The 17,331-nt window shown below is 40.0% G+C and overlaps 1 protein-coding gene across 1 annotated transcript in view; it reads left to right on the top strand.

The window, feature by feature from the left end:
- kcnh5b (potassium voltage-gated channel, subfamily H (eag-related), member 5b) overlaps window positions 1-17,331 on the top strand; it is a 268,909-nt gene that overhangs the window by 47,312 nt on the left and 204,266 nt on the right. The window contains exon 3 of the mRNA XM_052018025.1: window positions 7,478-7,584. Within this exon, the coding sequence (XP_051873985.1) occupies window positions 7,478-7,584 (107 nt within the window). The remainder of the gene's footprint in view (window positions 1-7,477; window positions 7,585-17,331) is intronic.

The raw sequence follows: 17,331 nt of genomic DNA, 5'->3' as shown, positions 1-17,331 counted from the left end.
AAGCTTTGAGGGCCATCTTAAGATGGAAAGAGAAATAGAGAAGCAAGGAGGGCACGTTGGATTTAAGTAATGAAGCCTGATCCAGCAGTGAATTGTGGATGACAAGACTGAATTTACAGAGAATGGAAGAATGGGGGGGGGGGGGGGGAGGGGGCTGGTTAGAGGTGTATTAGGACAGTATATACAGAAATAGCAGGCATTGATGATTTCAATGGCAAGTAAGCTGAGGCAGGGGTGGAGTTGGTTGATGTTATGGTGATGAAAATATTTGGTAAAGCATGAAGGTAAGGAGAAGAATAGGTAGACAAAATTATTTTGGAAGAGTTCCACAAAATATTGTCATAATGGTTATCAGCTGTGGCTCAATTTGTAGCATTCTTACATCCAAGTTAGAAGGTTGGCTGTTCAAGTCTTGCTCTAGATACATAAATACAAAAATATAGGTTGATTCACTGGTGAAGGAATGCTGCATTGTCAGAGGTGTTGAAATTCAAGCAAGGATGTACATGAATACCATATTTATTTTAAACTTCTCTTCATCCTAACAATCCCCTCAACCTACCTTACTGGAATAACTCATGAATAAATATTGGCCACAATATTGAGATAATTCCCCTATTCTTCTTTAAAATTGTGCATAGAGTATTACATCATCTGAAAAGGCAAACAAAACCTTGGCTTAATATAGCTATCATCAGTAAAACAGATCATCACATCGCTGCTTGAGCAAATTGACAACTCTGTCTGCTCCATAGCAACTAATACTATACTTCAAAGCTAATTGTTTGGCTGTAAAGAAATTAAGGTTGTAAAAACTTCTCCACATAAATGCAAAACATTTTTTGGTGTTCCAAAGAGCACCATCTGAACATAGAAGAAATAATAGGAAACAAACAGAAAGTCATGGGAACAGTTGTGATGTGTGCTGGAAGACATTATTCTGATGGATTAAGCTAGGGGGAATGTTTGGACTTCTCATCTGCAAATTTATGTTTGAAAGTACTACTGATGCTCATCGCCATCCAGGACAAAGCAACCTGTTTAATTGGCACCCCATCCATTGCCCTAAATATTCATTCCCTCCATTTGAAGTGCACAATGACCATTAAGTGTACTATCTGCAAAATGCATTGCTTTTACTCACCTTGGCCAAACTGACAGCAACTCCCAATCCTGTAAGAGGTTTGTAGGAACATGTGGAAAGTGGTTTGTAGGAACCACTTTCAGGTTCCCCTCCAAATTGGGTACCTTTCCTTCATCATCACTGGATCTAATTCCTGGAACTTCCTATCCAACAGCATTTTGAAGTAGCTTCACCAGAAGGAAAAAGGGGTTGAAGAAGGTGCTTGCCAGCACTTTCTCAAGGAAAATTAAGGACAGGCAATAAATATTGTCCTTGCTTGTGACAATCACATCCCAAAAGGGATATAATTAAAATAAAAGTAAGTCTGTTATTTCTAAACTAGCAGCAAGGTTCTCAGAAGTTGTAAAGTAACATTTGTTCATGCACATTGTAGTTCAACCATAAATAAAATTGTGAAATGTTAGTTTTAAAAATATTGAATAACATTACCTGCATCTTAGAAAGGAACACCACTATCTGCAGGTTCCTTTCCAAATGATTCACTGTCCTGACTTAGACATATAGCATTGTTCCTTCATCATCACTTGGTCTTAATACTGAAACTCTCTACCTGAGAGCACAGTGGGAATACCTTCATCGCATAGACTACAATGGTTCAGGCCTGACTGCCTTTACAAGGTTAATTAGGAATGGGCAATAAAAGTTGGCCTTCCCACATTCCACAAATGAATAAACAAATCGAGTAACGATCACCACTTAACAACAATGCTGAAACTATTAGTAACATATGTAAAATTAATCAAAGCCACAAAGATAATGCCAAAGTTATGTTGAACCTTATTTCTTTTGTGAAACTCATAGATAACAACTATAGCTGATATATTCTTGCATTAGCTTAGAAAGACCTTGTGATATTGGGTAGTAAATGGAAGTAGGTTAATCAGGTTTATTCTGCACCTGCATTTCTTCTGGTTCCATTTCTGAACGAAGCATTGTTAGTAGAAAAATACAAATATTTCATCTAGAATGACAGCATGATTTATGAGTAGAATATATTAAACCATTTTTAATATAAGTTTTCAGCTAGTAAAGCCGATGCATTGAAATCATGATGCTATTGTATTTATCATTAACAATAAAAATGTTAAATATTAGAACTAAAATTTTCTTTATGGTCAATGGTTTCAATATACTGAATATAATTTATTTGCATGATAAGGTTTCTAAAGATGTACGGGTAGGTTAACATGGATTTAAAATGGGCGGCGTGGACTTGTTGGGCTGTAAGGGCCTGTTATCGTGCTTTTAAAGTTTTAAAACACAATGTAATTACATTTTATTAAAGTTGATAATTTTCTAAGTTATTGAGGTTGTTCTAAATTACATATATTATTGTAAGAGAGGCATGATTTATGTTTGCAGAAGCATTAAAATATTTTTCTCTTATTTAAGTAAAATGGAATGGTACCATTTTCATATCTTGGATCTGATTATGATATTCATTGTTTTCTTTATTGCTGCTCACTTAGGTTTAATAGCTTCAAGTCAGTAATTCTGATTTGTAAAGTTAATGCTTTCACTGGGTGTCTTGGACTGTGCAGTTCATCTACTTCTCTATAACTTTATGATCCAACTATTAGATTTGCATAAACCCAGTAAGATTCTAATGCACCTTTTTTATTGATAAATACCACAAATTTTGCTTGAATTGTCTTAAGTGTCCTTGCACTGAATGACTGTAATTGCAGGCTTCATGTTGCTAATGGTCTGTGTAATGCAATCAAGTGGCATTTTCAAGTGCATGAACATAAGCTGTTTCCTTTATCATATTTTGTAAATATGTCATCTAGTGCTGAATTGAAAGGAAATGAGACGTGAAATCCCACATAAATTGTTCCACTCACTGGCAGAATTAAAATATGAAACATTAAGAGAATGCCATTTAATTTTGAAACAGCTTGTCACATCTATTGTTTATTTTGTCCCTGTTTTTTAAAATCGCAAGATATTTGTCTTCTGCTCCCTGTATGACATCCATAAATGGAGAGTTAGTTACATTTTATCTCTATCACCACATTTACTACTTGCCACCTGCAAAGATTAAATTGAGGATCCTGTTTATTGATTGCCCTACTCCGAGATGGACACCAAAGCAGTAAAATTATGCTGCATGAAAACAAAAAAAAAATGCTGGAAATACTCAACAGCTCAAGCAGCACCTGTAGAAAGAGAAACAAAGTTAAAAAGTGTCAGATCAAAAATCCTTATGTCAAATTTCCGGCACCTGCAGTTTTTTTTTATATTTTCATTATGCCACATTGACTCTTCTTTGTATTAAAGCTGGAATAATTAGTACTATGGCATTTGCATTCCTTCATCATTATTTTCTGAGTGCTATTTAAGTAAATTTTGCTAAGTTCACAATTTCTATTGTTTGGGCCTTGTTTCTGAAATTCAGTTCTCTGGAAGTCAACATTCAATGCTCTGAACATTCATTGTTGCTTAATAGAGCGAAAAAAAGCATGTTGGATATTTGTCCCTGTGTGAAGGTTCAATATACATGAATTCAAAATACATTTAGCTTGACACTTCCTTTGATGTCAACGAATATTCTCCTCTTTTTCTCCCAATGAACCCGGTCAGGTGGCACACCTCTCAGTGGGCAAGCATTTCAGGGATAGTGACCACAACTCCTTGACCTTTAGCATAGCCATGGACAAGGATAGGAGCAGACATCATTTAATTGGGGGAGAGCAACTTATGATGGTATTAGGCAGGAACTTGGGAGTGTAAAATGGGAACTGATGTTCTCTGGTAAATGCGCTGCAGAAATGTGAAGATTGTATAGGGACCACTTGCATGGGGTTCCAGATAGGTTTGTCCCACTGAGACTAGGGAAGGATGGTAGGGTGAAGGAACTATGATTAACAAGAGCGGTGGAAGGTTTAGTTCAAGCTGGAGAAGTGTGAAATGATTCACTTTGGAAGATCTAATTTCAAGGCAGAGTACATGGTTAATGGTAGGATTCTTAGCAGTGTGGAGGAACAGAGGGATCTTCGGGTTCTAGTACATAGACCCCTCAATGTTGCCGTGCAAGTTGATAGGTGGTTAAAAAGGCGTATGGTGTGCTGGCCTTCACTAGCCGGGGGATTGAGTTCAGGAGCAGAGAGGTAATGTTGCAGCTCTATAAGATACTGGTTGGACCACATCTGGAATATTGTGTTCATTTCTGGTTGTCACGTTATAGAAAGGATGTGGAAGCTTTGGAGAGGGTGCAGAGGAGATTTACAAGAATGCTGCCTGGATTGGAGACAATGTCTTATGAAGAGAGGCTGTGCAAGTTAGGGCTTTTCTCCTTGGAGAGACAGAGGGTGAGAGGAGACTTGATAGAGGTAAAAGATTACGAGAGGCATAGACAGAGTGGACAGCCAGCATCTTTTCCCCAGGAGGATAATGGCCAATACTAGAGGTCAGCCGTTTAAGGTGCGTGAAAGAGTTCAGGGGAGATGTCAGAGGTAGGTTTTTTACACAGAGAGTGGTGAGTGCCTGGAAGGCATTGCCAGGGGTGGTGGTAGGGGCTGAAACGATACAGCCATTTAAGAGCCTCTTAAATAGATACATAGATGAAAGAAAAATACAGAGTTATGGGAAGTGAAGTACAGTATATAGGTTGGCACAACATCTTGGGCTGAAGGGCCCGTACTGTGCTGTACTGTTCTATGTTATACTTATAAGGCAGATCATCAGAATCAGGTTTATTATCACTGACCTATGTCGTGAAATTTGTTGTTTTGTGGCAGCAGGACAGTGCAGAAAATAAAAATTACTTCCAAGTTACCACAAAAAATAGTGCAAAAGAGGAATAACGAGGTAGAGTTCATGGGTTCATGGCCTGTTCAGACCTCTGATGGCGGAGGGGAAGAAACTGTTCCTGAAATGTTGAGTGTGGGTCGCTCATGTACTTCCTCCCTGATGGTAGTGATGAGAAGAGGGCATGTCCTGGGTGGTGAGAGTCCTTAATGATGGATGCCATCTTCTTGAGGCACTGCCACTTGAAGATATCCTCGATGGTGGGGAGAATTGTGCCCATGATGGAGCTGGCTGAGTCTATCACCCTCTGCAGTCTCTTGCAATCCTGCACATTGGAGCCTTCATACCAGGCTGTGATGCAACCAGTCAGAATGCTCTCCACTGCACATCTATAGATATTTTTTGCAAGAGCCTTTGGTGACATACCAAATCTCCTCAAATTCCTAATGAAGTAGAGCCACTGGCGTGCCTTCTTCACGACTGCATCAATGTGTTGGGCCCATGATAGATCCTCTGGGATGTTGACGCCCAGGAACTTGAAGCTGCTCACCCTTTCCACTGCTGACCCCTCAATGAGGACAGGTGTGTGTTCTCCCGACTTTCCCTTCCCGAAGTCCACAATCAATTCCTTGGTCTTGCTGACGTTGAGTGTGAGGTTGTTGTTGCACCACCACTCATCCAGCCAATCTATCTCACTCCTGTACGCCTCCTCATCACCATCTGAGATTCTGCCAACAACAGTGGTGTCATCGGCGAATTTATAGATGGAGTTTGAAGTGTGCCAAGCCACACAGTCATGGGTGTAGAGATAGTAGAGCAGTGGGCTAAACACGCATCCTTGAGGTGTGCCTGTGTTGACAGTCAGTGAGGAGGAAATGTTACCACCGATCCGCACTGACTGTGGTCTCCCGAGAAGGAAGTCGAGAATCCAGTTGCAGAGGGAGGTACAGAGCCTGGATTTACTTAATCAGAGACTATCATCTATGCAGTCTGGAGCTTAATTCTACAAGTAGGTCCTTGTTTGCTCTTAAACCGTAATGGCTACTAAAAACCCAGAATGCATCACATTCATTGGTGTTGCTCTTGACAATGCAACAATGACTGACAACTTGCCTTTACTGATGCGCATCAGCCATTTAAGAACTTCTTGTCAATATATTGACTTGCAACCAATCAGCCACCAACCTGTTCTTCTGCCTTGTGGTGAGAGTATAATCTGATGAATGGGAGACAGGCATAAAAGATGTGACTTGCAAATTTCTTGGAAGCGAGCATTCCTAGCCTCTCCAGGTTTTTGGATGGTTGTGGGCTGTGGCACCAGAGCTGAATGCAGCCCCGATTTTGCTGCGCTCGGAAAATTGAGCCAAAGCTTTACTTACAAAGAGATCTGGATCCAGAAAGCTTTGTTGTGGTTGGATTTTCAAGCTTGTAATTGGTCTTCCTCCACCTACCTGGAACTTCTGTTTTTGTGAAAAATGGGAAACAGAACTTTCTTTTAGAAAAAAATGTACATTTAAAATATTAAAAGTAGTGAAATAATATTTTTGTCAATAATTAGCACCCTGACCACTCCCAACCACAGAGCCAAATCCTAAATCCAACAGAAAAGATCCACCAAGATTCTAGTCTCACCACTTGACTTCTGGAAAATGTTACAAACTTTATCTTGAGTACATGATTTTGTCTCTTACTTGTCATATTTCCGTAGTGATTAAACAAGATAAATGAAACATAATAAAATGAGTATAGCCCCTGCAGAGGAAGCCAAATCCTGTTCTTTGTCTAATGTATTCTGCCAGCTCCCAGGAGCTGCGCTGCATAAGCATTATGGATCAGGTGTGGTGACCTCTGCAGAAATGGGAGATGTGAATCCCACCTGATCTTCATTTGTAAACACAGACAAGCAAACATTTCACCTGAAAGGCATTAAACACCAGCTGCTGGCATCTAAACACCCTGAAATTCTTGCCATTGAGTTCTTAGACTCATCATTCATTTTTTGAGAAAGACATCTGCAAATGCTCTCTAGATGTTAGTATGTACTCCAACCAGAATATTGATGCCTTACTTTCAGTCCCAACTCTTTTCAGGTAGATTTCAAGGGTTTCTCCTTTCCTCCTTGCAACCACTGTCCCTTTTATGTTGGGATATTCTACTCATCATTAGCACCAGGCTTCTCAATACCATTTTGTGTGGGCACAGCCAATGGATTCCCCACAGTGTTATAAGTAAGCTACAACTCTCTCTTACAACTTTATTATGTGTAACCGCCTGAAGATTCATCTGCAAATGGTAGTGGTAAAGATGCTTTGGAGGGGTAACAGCACATTGTTCACTGCTTCTGAATTTCTGGGTAAACATGAATAATTAAGGTGCAGAAGTATTCGAGATAACCACCTTTATTGACTGTATCAGCGGAACATTTATATGGCAATTTAGCTGTTCCCAACAGTAAACATTATTTTGCCTTGCAGTTTCAAACGAGTACAAATGTAATTAAGATGAGGGGCACACTGCCAGCAAAAGAAAGAGCAGATGATTTTCTAATATACTGATTTTTAAAATATTTTTTATATTGTCCAGTTTCATGTATGGAGACCTAACGGATAAGAAGACCATAGACAAGGTCAGACAGACATTTGACAACTATGAATCAAATTGCTTTGAAGTTCTTCTGTATCAAAAGAACAGTAAGTATAATTCTATTATAAATCCAATAACTTCTGACTGTTCTTGGGATAAATTTGAAACGATAAGATTATAAGATCTCATAATGATTTCACTAATTATTGAGTTAGGTAGTTCTCTGATATGTAAGTTCTTCTTGAATGCATTTGTTAGTACAAGGATCTCCTTTATGATGGAAGAGTTTGTCTTTATCCATAAAGAAGTGTTGGTTCCTTACCGTGATTTAATTCTATCCCCACTGATCCAGACAGAAGGAAACTTCATTGAATGAGCAGAGATATTCCTCTTCATCAATGCCTTCAGCATCATCTTCAATGACTATTTACTACCTAAGCCTTATTTAGTCAATGCTCATTTGAGTGCCCTGGCACATCTACTCTGCCTATCAAGGTGCCCTATACTCACCTAGTTTTCCTGAAATTTAACTTTGTGAAAGAATCTCAGAGAGGTGCAAATACTACCCACTGTAGAGTATGATCAAATAAAGTAGGACAGCTCAAGCATTAGATTCTATAAAAAGGGTTTGCATTGATAAACTGGATGAGGTTTCAAATTCTCATCATTTTGTCTTTGTAGGCTGGAAATTTTGATTTACAAATCAACCAGTTCCAAGTACAGGTATACTGTGGAATTATGTATTTTAATTGAGTTGCGAGAATGGTTTGCACACAGAGGTTTGGAAAGAGAATGATAGTTCTGAAACAGTTCTAATTGTAACCTTAATTGTGGTCATTTGTTAAAATAAAAGCAACAAATGAATAATAATTCAAACATAAAAAGGCTCAGATATTTTGATACTGACTTTCGTGAGGAAAACATATGAGAAGATTGTTCATTTAGTTGACTTTCTGGAATCTGAAATATCAAGACAAAAAATAATATTGTCCTTCTAAGCAACACAAACAAAAAGCTGGAGGAGCTCAGCAGGTCAGGCAGCATCGATGGAGAGAAATAAAGTCTACATTTTGGGCTGAGACCCTTCATTGGGACTGGAAAGGAAGAGGGCAGAAGCCAGAACATGAAGATTGGGGGAGGGGGAGGAGCACATGCAGGCAGGTCAGAGGTGAGTTCAGGTAATAGGTGAGTCCAGGTGAGAGGGGGAAGGTAGGAGAGTAGGTGGGGGAAGGAGTAAGGATCTGAGAGGCAGTAGGTAGAAGAGGCAAAGGCTGCAAAAGAAGGACTCCAGAAGGAGAAGGCAGTGGACCACCTTCACCTTTGCTCCGTCCACCACAAAAGCAATGATCTCCCTGTGGCCATTGTCATGTACCAGCAACAATAGAAACACAACGAGTCATGTTTAAATGTTAGTATCTATTTATTAGTAACTACTTGTAATAATAAGAGAAATAAAAACATTAGATATCACACATTGACCCCAAAATAAACCCAAAGTGTGTGTGTGGCAAGTTCCCAAACCCCAAGTCTCGGAACAGTTCTCAAAGTTCAGTTCAGCAAGTCACGGAGTAGAACCATGAGCAAAGGCTTTTAAAAACCACATTAGAATGTGGAGAAAATGTGGAGAAAATGTAGAGAAAATATAGAGAGAAGGTGTTTGCGAACTCCACAAGTTCCACTATGATGGAACCAATATGACGCCTCAATCGCTAAAGATCTCCATTGCTTTGTTCTGAAGTATCTGCCACACCGAGGGCACTCGATACGTGGCCGCCCACAGATATACCTACTTTCCAGTACTGATTAGCAACAAAGTGGACTCCACAGATTGCACCACAAATCCATACATGGATTTTACATTGACAGTCGCAATGATTGTTCTTCATCCATAGATACAGAAACTGGCAGTCAGTGCTAGCATCTCTCTCTCTCTCTCTCTCTCTCTCTCTCTCTCTCTCTCTCTTTCTCTCTCTCTCTCACAGTCTGTCTGTGCAGTTGCCAGCATGTTGCAGTTATAGTCGTTTTTTTCACTCGCAGTAGTCAGATAAAGCCACACACGCTACCATTCAGGCGTCTTAAAAGGACACTCATCAAGTAGCAACCTGGGCTCGTAACATCATCCACTTCAATTCCACATCCCACTCCCATACTAACACATCTATCCATGGCCTCCTCTACTGCCACATTGAGGCCAGACATAGGTTGGAGGAACAACATCTCATATTTCGCCTTGGTAGTCTCCAACCTGACAGCCTCAACATTGGTTTCTCTAACTTCTGGTAACCTATTGGTGCATCTCCATGAAAGCAAGTTGTCATGTCTATAAAGTAATAAAGAGACAAACAGAAATATCAGGGAATGAAAATGTAAAGTAAATGGATTAAGGTCTTCGGAAATAAAATAATCTGGGCCATTGATTGTCTTAAAAATTTCTTTCCACTTCCCAACATTTAAATTCCGCTGGTGACATCTCTTTTTTAATTATTTGAATTTATTCATATTCATCATGATAACGAAGGCCATGAGTGTGAAGTTGAGTGATGGTATGTCTTTGTCATCACTGATTTCTTTCTCTTCCTGCATTGCCAGACCAGATTGAAATTCTCGATGATCTGAAGTGATAAATGGAAATGGGTAAAGTTATGCTTGGGAGGGGGGGGTGTGGGGTGGGTGGTGGGAATAGGGAGAAAGTAAGATAGAGTCATAGAGTCAAAGAGCACTACAGCACAGAAACAGGCCCTTTGGCCCATCTAGTTCATGCTGGCCTGGTTTTCTGCCTAGTCCCATCTACCTGCACCAGGACCATAACCCTCCATACCTCTCTTATCCATGTACCTATCCAAACTTCTCTTCAAAGTTACAATTGAACCTGCATCCACCACTTCTGCTGGCAGTTCGTTCCACACTCACACCACTCTCTGAGTGAAGCAGCTCCCCCTCAGATTCCCCTGTGTGCACGTTTATACTATTCTGCAGCTCTGTAAACCTTAAGCAAGTGTGATTTTAAGAGAGAGATCAGATCGAAGAAGGAGGATTAAAGATGATGAGCTGTAATTTTGATGATGTCAGCTCTTCCAGTGATTGCAAATTCAATAATTTAAGTTCCAATTGTGGCCGGCACTATCTCCATGATGGGGTAAGTGCATCCAGGCACATCTGTCACTCATTGATTAGTTGTGTTCTTGTTTTGGGTGGCCTTGGCTGCAAGAGAGAGGCAAGTAGGTCAGTGAATTTCATCTGGGTAATGTGGCTGGCATGCGTAAATAGCTGACAGGACATGTAATCTGTGTGGTGTAGATGTGAGGCTTGTGGCAGGGCTAAGTGTATCGAGATACAGTGTAACAAATGAAAGTTAGCATGAGTCCCAATGACAGAGATTGTTACTAGGTGGATAATGTGGATGTGAGGAATAGAGCAATGCCCGGGCTCTTTTTTTATCATTTATCAGGATCTGGCATCAGTTCAAAGGCCAGCATTTTCTGTCTATTCCCAATTGTCACTTGAGAAGGCAGTACTGACAACTACTCAAAAGGCTTTTTTTTTAAGCCAACCACATGGGGTGTAAGTGGAGTCACATATTGGTCAGACCAGGTAAGGGCATTGGTAAACCAGGTGAGCTTTTATGCCAGAACACTAATTTTTGTGAATATCATTACTAAATCCCCCCAAATTCCAGGTTATTAATTGAATCTAATTCCTGCTGCCGCTATGGTGGGATTTGAATTCAGGTCTGTAGATTATTAATCCAGGTCTCTAGATTTCTAGTCAGGTAACTTACCCACTGTGCCACCACCGTACCCTGGTGGCGCTGATGGTAGGAAAGGGCACTTTAAGGTGCATTCACTCACATTGATGACTTGTTCAGGGTCATTGAACTTCTCATGACACTACCTCAATGCCTTCAGAATTTGCTACCTGGCCACTGACCTCCAGTGCTATCTGCTTCTGCTGTCCTCTGAACCATTGTTGTGTTTCACAATTTTCTGAGATCATAAGAGCACAAGAACATAAGAAAATAGGAGCAGGAGTAGGACACTGGACCCCTTGATCTGCCTCATCCCTCAATATGATCATGCTAATCTGCCCCAGGCCCCATCTACTCTTCTTTGCCAGTTTACCATAGCCCTCAATTCCCTGATCTTTCAACAATTTGTCTATGTTCTCTTTAATTACTCCCAATGATCTAGATTCCACAATCTTCTGGGTTTGAGAATTCCAGAGATTCACCTGCACACAGAGATGAAGTTCCTGCACACCTCAGCTTTAAACGACCATCCCCTAAGCATGCAAGTATGTTCCCAGTTCAAGATTCTCCCACTAGATATCTTGACATCTACACCATCACCCCCTCTATGGATCTTATATCAATTAGATTACTCCTTATTCTTCTAAGCTCCAAAGAATATAGATCTAATTTCTTTAGCAGCTCATGATAGGACAACCTTGTCATCCCAGGAGTTAACCAAGGGAACCTCTCTCAGATTGCCTCCAATGCCAACATATCTTTTCCTAAATAAGGGGACCAAAACTGTGCACCGTACTCCAGATGCAGCCCGTACAATTGTACAGTCTTAGATCAAATGTATATTATTTGTCTGCAAATGCTCCAGCCCTAAACCCCTTCCCTTTAAGCATTGCAAGCTTGTTGTTACTGATGAACGCTCATGATGCTGGTCCCTTGCTGAAGCACCTAGCCAGTGAACAGAAGGATTAGTACTGACCCGACACAACAATCATTCAATAACAGCACAAAGTTGCTGTTATGTCTGCATTACACAGAAGAGACAAGGATAATTATCCACCATGATCTCTGTGCCTGTTTTCAGGGGGCAAACGGCCTCCTCTGGTTTCATTGTAATTTTACCCACAGATTGGCACATGCTTCTTGTTTTCTTCATGGATAATATTCTAGATTGACTGGACTAATGCATAGTATTGGAGTATTGGGAAACTGCTTAGAGTCACCATTATTTTATTGTAAAGGTTCACAGAAATTCTGAGCTACATTTTATTTTTGTGCTGTATGTTTTGAGCAGCACATTGAACCACCATCACCCCATTTTAATCAGTGGTTCAACAAGCTATTTTTATATCACTGAGTCAATATTAATAAGGAAGTGCCAATCCCATTCAAGCTCACTCACATTTGCTTTGAAATTTCCTCCAATGAAAAAAATCAGGGGGGTGGGGGTAAGACAATGAAGGGACAGAGGTTTCCAGACATTACACAAAGATAATTAATAGCTCCTTGAGGTCAAAGGGGAAGCTGTAGTTAAAAAGAGAAGCAGGCAATTTAGTTGGTAATGTTTTAGTCGACCAGGCTCTGTGAAAGGAAAATTGTGCTTGTGAAGCACGTAAGAGTTTTCTAAGGGTACAACTTGCAGAATATATTGTGTGAAAGGACTGTGGTTTATGAGATTGGGGTTAAGTATGAGCATGGATTGAGGTTTGGTTATGAGCAGAAAACAGAGCATGTAAATAAATGTATCATTTTCAAGACAGCAATATAGTGGAGTGTCGTGAGGATCAGTGCTTGGATATTACGTATTTAAGATAAGATCTTTAGTAGTCACATGTATGTTGAAACACACAGTGAAATGCATCTTTTGCGTAGTGTTCTGGGGGCAGCCCGCAAGTGTCACCATGCTTCCGGCGCCAACATAGCATGCCCACAACTTCCTAACCTGTATGCCTTTGGAATGTGGGAGGAAACTGGAGCACCTGGAGGAAACCCACACAGACACATGGAGAATGTACGAACTCCTTACAGACAGTGGCCAGAATTGAACCCAGGTCCCTGGCACTGTAATAGTGTTGCGCTAACTGCTACACTACCATGCTATTATCACTATGAATGTAATGTATTCAAGCTTGTTGACTATATAAAGCTAGCTGGCAAAGTAAACTGTGGACAGGGCATGAAAGGATAGATACCAGTTAAGTGACCGAGCCAAAAAATGTCAGATAGGACACAATGTGGAGAATTCTGAAATGATCCTCTCTGTCTGAAATGAATGGAAAAGTAGTGAATATTGAGATTGAGAGGAATTTATGTGTTCTTGTACATGAATTGCTGAATGTTAATGTGCAGGTATAACAAGCACATACATTGTTTGCCTTTATTGTAAGGGGACAGCAGGATAAGAGTGCAAAGTCTTGCTCTGATCCTTTTGGGGTTTAATGAAACCAAAACTGGACTACTGAGGATAAGATATCTTTATTGGTCACATGTACATCTTACCTTGATCACCTTACCTCAGGAAGGATAAATACAGCGGAGGTTTATTAAATTATTTCCTGGGTATGAGCAGAATTGAGCAGCATACAGTTTCTGAGGTTTAGGAAAACAAGAGTTCATCTCATTGAAATGTACAAAAGCTTCAGGGAACATGACAGAGTAACTGCTGAGTGGCTCCATCCCTTGGCAGGAGAGTCCTGGGTCATGAGGCGATACAGTGCAATGTTTCAATGTAAGGGATTGTTCATTTAGAATGAGATGAAGAGAATTTTTTTTCAGTCAAAGGGTGGGAATCGTTTGAATCAGATCCCAAAAGGATTTGGACTTTCCCTCTCTCATAATCTCCCCCCCCCCCCCCCCCACTTGTCTCTGCTCTGGCACCTTCTTGATACATTGCAATCCGGGTGTTTTGGTTGGGGATGGTGGTGGGTTTAGGGGTGCAGGTGGGTAAGCAGTGGCTGATTCTACTTTGGTATCTTTGTCCTATTTTAAATGAGAGTTTAACATCTTGCTGTTATTTTAATAAAATGTTGAAGAACACCTTTCTCAACACCGAACTCTACCCAGCATGATTGCCATATATTCACATCCTGTTCTTGCTATTATCTAGGAGTGATTCAGTTCATCTCAAGATGCCACTGCCATTGTGTGTCTGGGTAAATGCAGAAGAAAGGTTGTGGGGGAGAAACAAACAGCTCTAGTTGTTAGAACAGCATTCTTGTTTTTTATTATATGTGGTCAGACAGTGCTCTGATCACACCAAGTGAATTTCATTATATACAGCTGCAGATCATGGAATATAGCAGTTTATAGCATCTCACTTTCTGCTGATTCAGTAAATCTTCCAACTGTTTTATAAGAATATGTGTGGGTAAGACAAAGAAATGGGGAATTTTATCTTTAGACTCCTGGATTTTGTTAACTGTACAGCTGATTAAAAAGCAATGGGAGTCAAATTCTGTTAGAAAAAAATGATAGTGTGACTGTCAACACTGAACATGAGAAGGTGCCCATGACGCTTTCCAAATGCTCAGAATCTTGATAAACATTACTAGAATTTTCACAATGAACATCTCCTCAGATCCCCTTTTAAATAAGAACACTGCGCTTGCCTTTCATGAGTTTGTTGGTACACAAACCTATCCATTGAATTTCTAAATATTTGCCCCAGTGGTATAATAAGTACATTCTTGAATTTCTTAAGGATAAATCTCTTATGCTTCTTGCTTAGTGCTTTATTCACTGGGACCTCATTAAGGTATGTGCAGCTCACTCTCATTATAGTTCATGGTGGTGATCTTAATGAAACATCCTAGTAGTGTTATGTTCCCTTGAAACCAGTGAACCATTCAATTTTCTGCTGTAATCAAAACCTCATTAACCATATCCATCTTTACAGAAACTAGTAATATTATACTTTTTCTTTTTTTGCTAATTACGCTTGACTTTTATTTTCCATTTCTGCCAATTCCCTTAGCAGTTTCAATTCTGTGCACCTGATTATATATTTTAATAATTCTTTTCTATTCAAAATTTTCATTTTTATTTGTGCTTGCTGTAACGTGATGCAGACAACTTATAGAACATTAATTCCCACAAGATTTCCCATTATCTAGGCACCACGCTTGCTTGCTTTTCTTCTTACGAGTTCTAATTATGCATTCCCTCACTTTCCCTACCCGGAACCTGATACTCCCATGAACACTTTCCTCCAGGCGTACCCTACCTCAGCGTGCATCTGTAATGAGGTCAGTGGTAGATCAAATTGGAAATGAGATACTGCTTCATTTCTAGTTCCCTCAACAAAAGATTGCAACAATAGCATTCTATAACACATGAGATGCTGTGTCTCGAAAAAGGTGTTGTGAACCTCTTCAAGTCATTGATCTTTTCTGATTAGGTTTGACCTTTTCTTCACGCAGCTTTCCTGCCATTTACTTTTGCAGCATTGTCTAAGAATCCCGTACTCTGCTGCACACACAACAGGGCTGTTCTCTTAGTGAAATCTTACTGGCTATATTATTTGAGCTTCTGACCCAACCTTCTGATAAAAGTATCTCTATCAATATGCCCATTCTTTCTCATGGTGCCTCTGTTCTGGTTCTGTTTACGTGAAAGAGTTCGATCAATACAAGCTTTCTCTCTCCTAGAAGTCACACTGGTTTCCTCAGAAACTCAAGCCATTGACCCCATGTTACACCCTTAACAAATGCTCATGCGCTAAGTGTTTAACATCTTGGCTTAACTCCCTGTTGCAGGTAGTGTTTCAGAGAATGTTAGCCTTCAGCCCCTATGTAGAACATAGAACAGTACAGTACAGGAACAGGCCCTTCGGCCCATGAGGACTATGCCAACGATGATGCCAATTTGAACTGCACAACTGCCTGGACGTGGTCTATTTCCCTCAATTCCCTGCTTGTTCATGTGCCTCTCTAAATGCCTCTTAAACCTAGCTAACTAGCTCCCTGTAGTTAATATGAATGACTATCCAACTGGACATAACCAAGTCACTGCTTCCAACATGAACAAAAATGACAAGTTCCTTGAACAGCACATTATCAGTCGTTTACCTCAAGCTGAGATCTAATAGTTTCACACCTGGGAGAGAAAGTGGATGAAAACAAACAGAACTGACAGTCCTTATGGTTATAGTTGCACATCTTTCTGCTCTTATATTTAAGCATTGAATCTTCTGTAACAAACCAGTGTGCTTTCAACACTCTGTACCAATTATGAATTGTTTATTCACACAGTGAGTTGGCAGCTTGGGTATGGGCGAATAAACGCCTCTTGGACTTGACCCTTTGAATCATCTCTATAATAAAAATACTTTGCTGTCTGTACCATATAGGCAGCTTTCCTTTGTGTATTTTAACTTTGATTTGAGAGAGTGAAAAAGGTACTGTATTTCAAAATCATAGAATGAACACTGCTTTCTTGAAAAACAAGTGATACAAAAATAAAGCTGTCATTTTTCACCCCCAAAAGTCTCTCAGAATTATCACAGATTTCCTCTTTTTTTGAAGTTGCACTGGTCTTGCAATGACAGAAATATTCTTGGTACTGTGAGTTCTACTCACCACTCCAGAAATTGGCCAGAGCTTTGTATCTCTTCCAGTCAAAGTTGCAGCTTCTCATGCTGCCTGTCATCCAACTAAATGTAGACTTTCTGTGGTAATCTCACAATCAGATTTATGTCAATAAGCCAAATTCTGCCCTTTTAGCTTTTCTCTCCCTTTAACAGTTCTCAGGTATAAAATTCCCTGTCAGTTAACCATACAGACTAGTATTCAGCTATGGGTACGGTAATCCTTCATTTGTAATCATCGCTGCAGGAAATGTTGACAGACTGATCCTGTTACAGGATAAGCCATATGCGTACCTTAGCTGTAACGTGCTACATACTAGGTAGCTGTATTTGGAACAATTTTTGACCCTTGCTAAAATTAGAGGCATGATAGCACTAATCACACACTGATACAATATCTACTGGATCTAAAATAAAATCAAGTCTGCACCCATGGAGAGAGAAATGTTGTAAACCTGATGAAAGATCATCAGTTTTAAACGTAACTCTGTTTCTCTCACCATAAATGCTGCCTGCCATGCTGAGGAT

Source organism: Pristis pectinata, chromosome 1, assembly GCF_009764475.1.
Source record: "Pristis pectinata isolate sPriPec2 chromosome 1, sPriPec2.1.pri, whole genome shotgun sequence".
Classification (NCBI taxonomy): domain Eukaryota; kingdom Metazoa; phylum Chordata; class Chondrichthyes; order Rhinopristiformes; family Pristidae; genus Pristis; species Pristis pectinata.
This window is presented reverse-complemented; position numbering and strand designations above follow the sequence as displayed.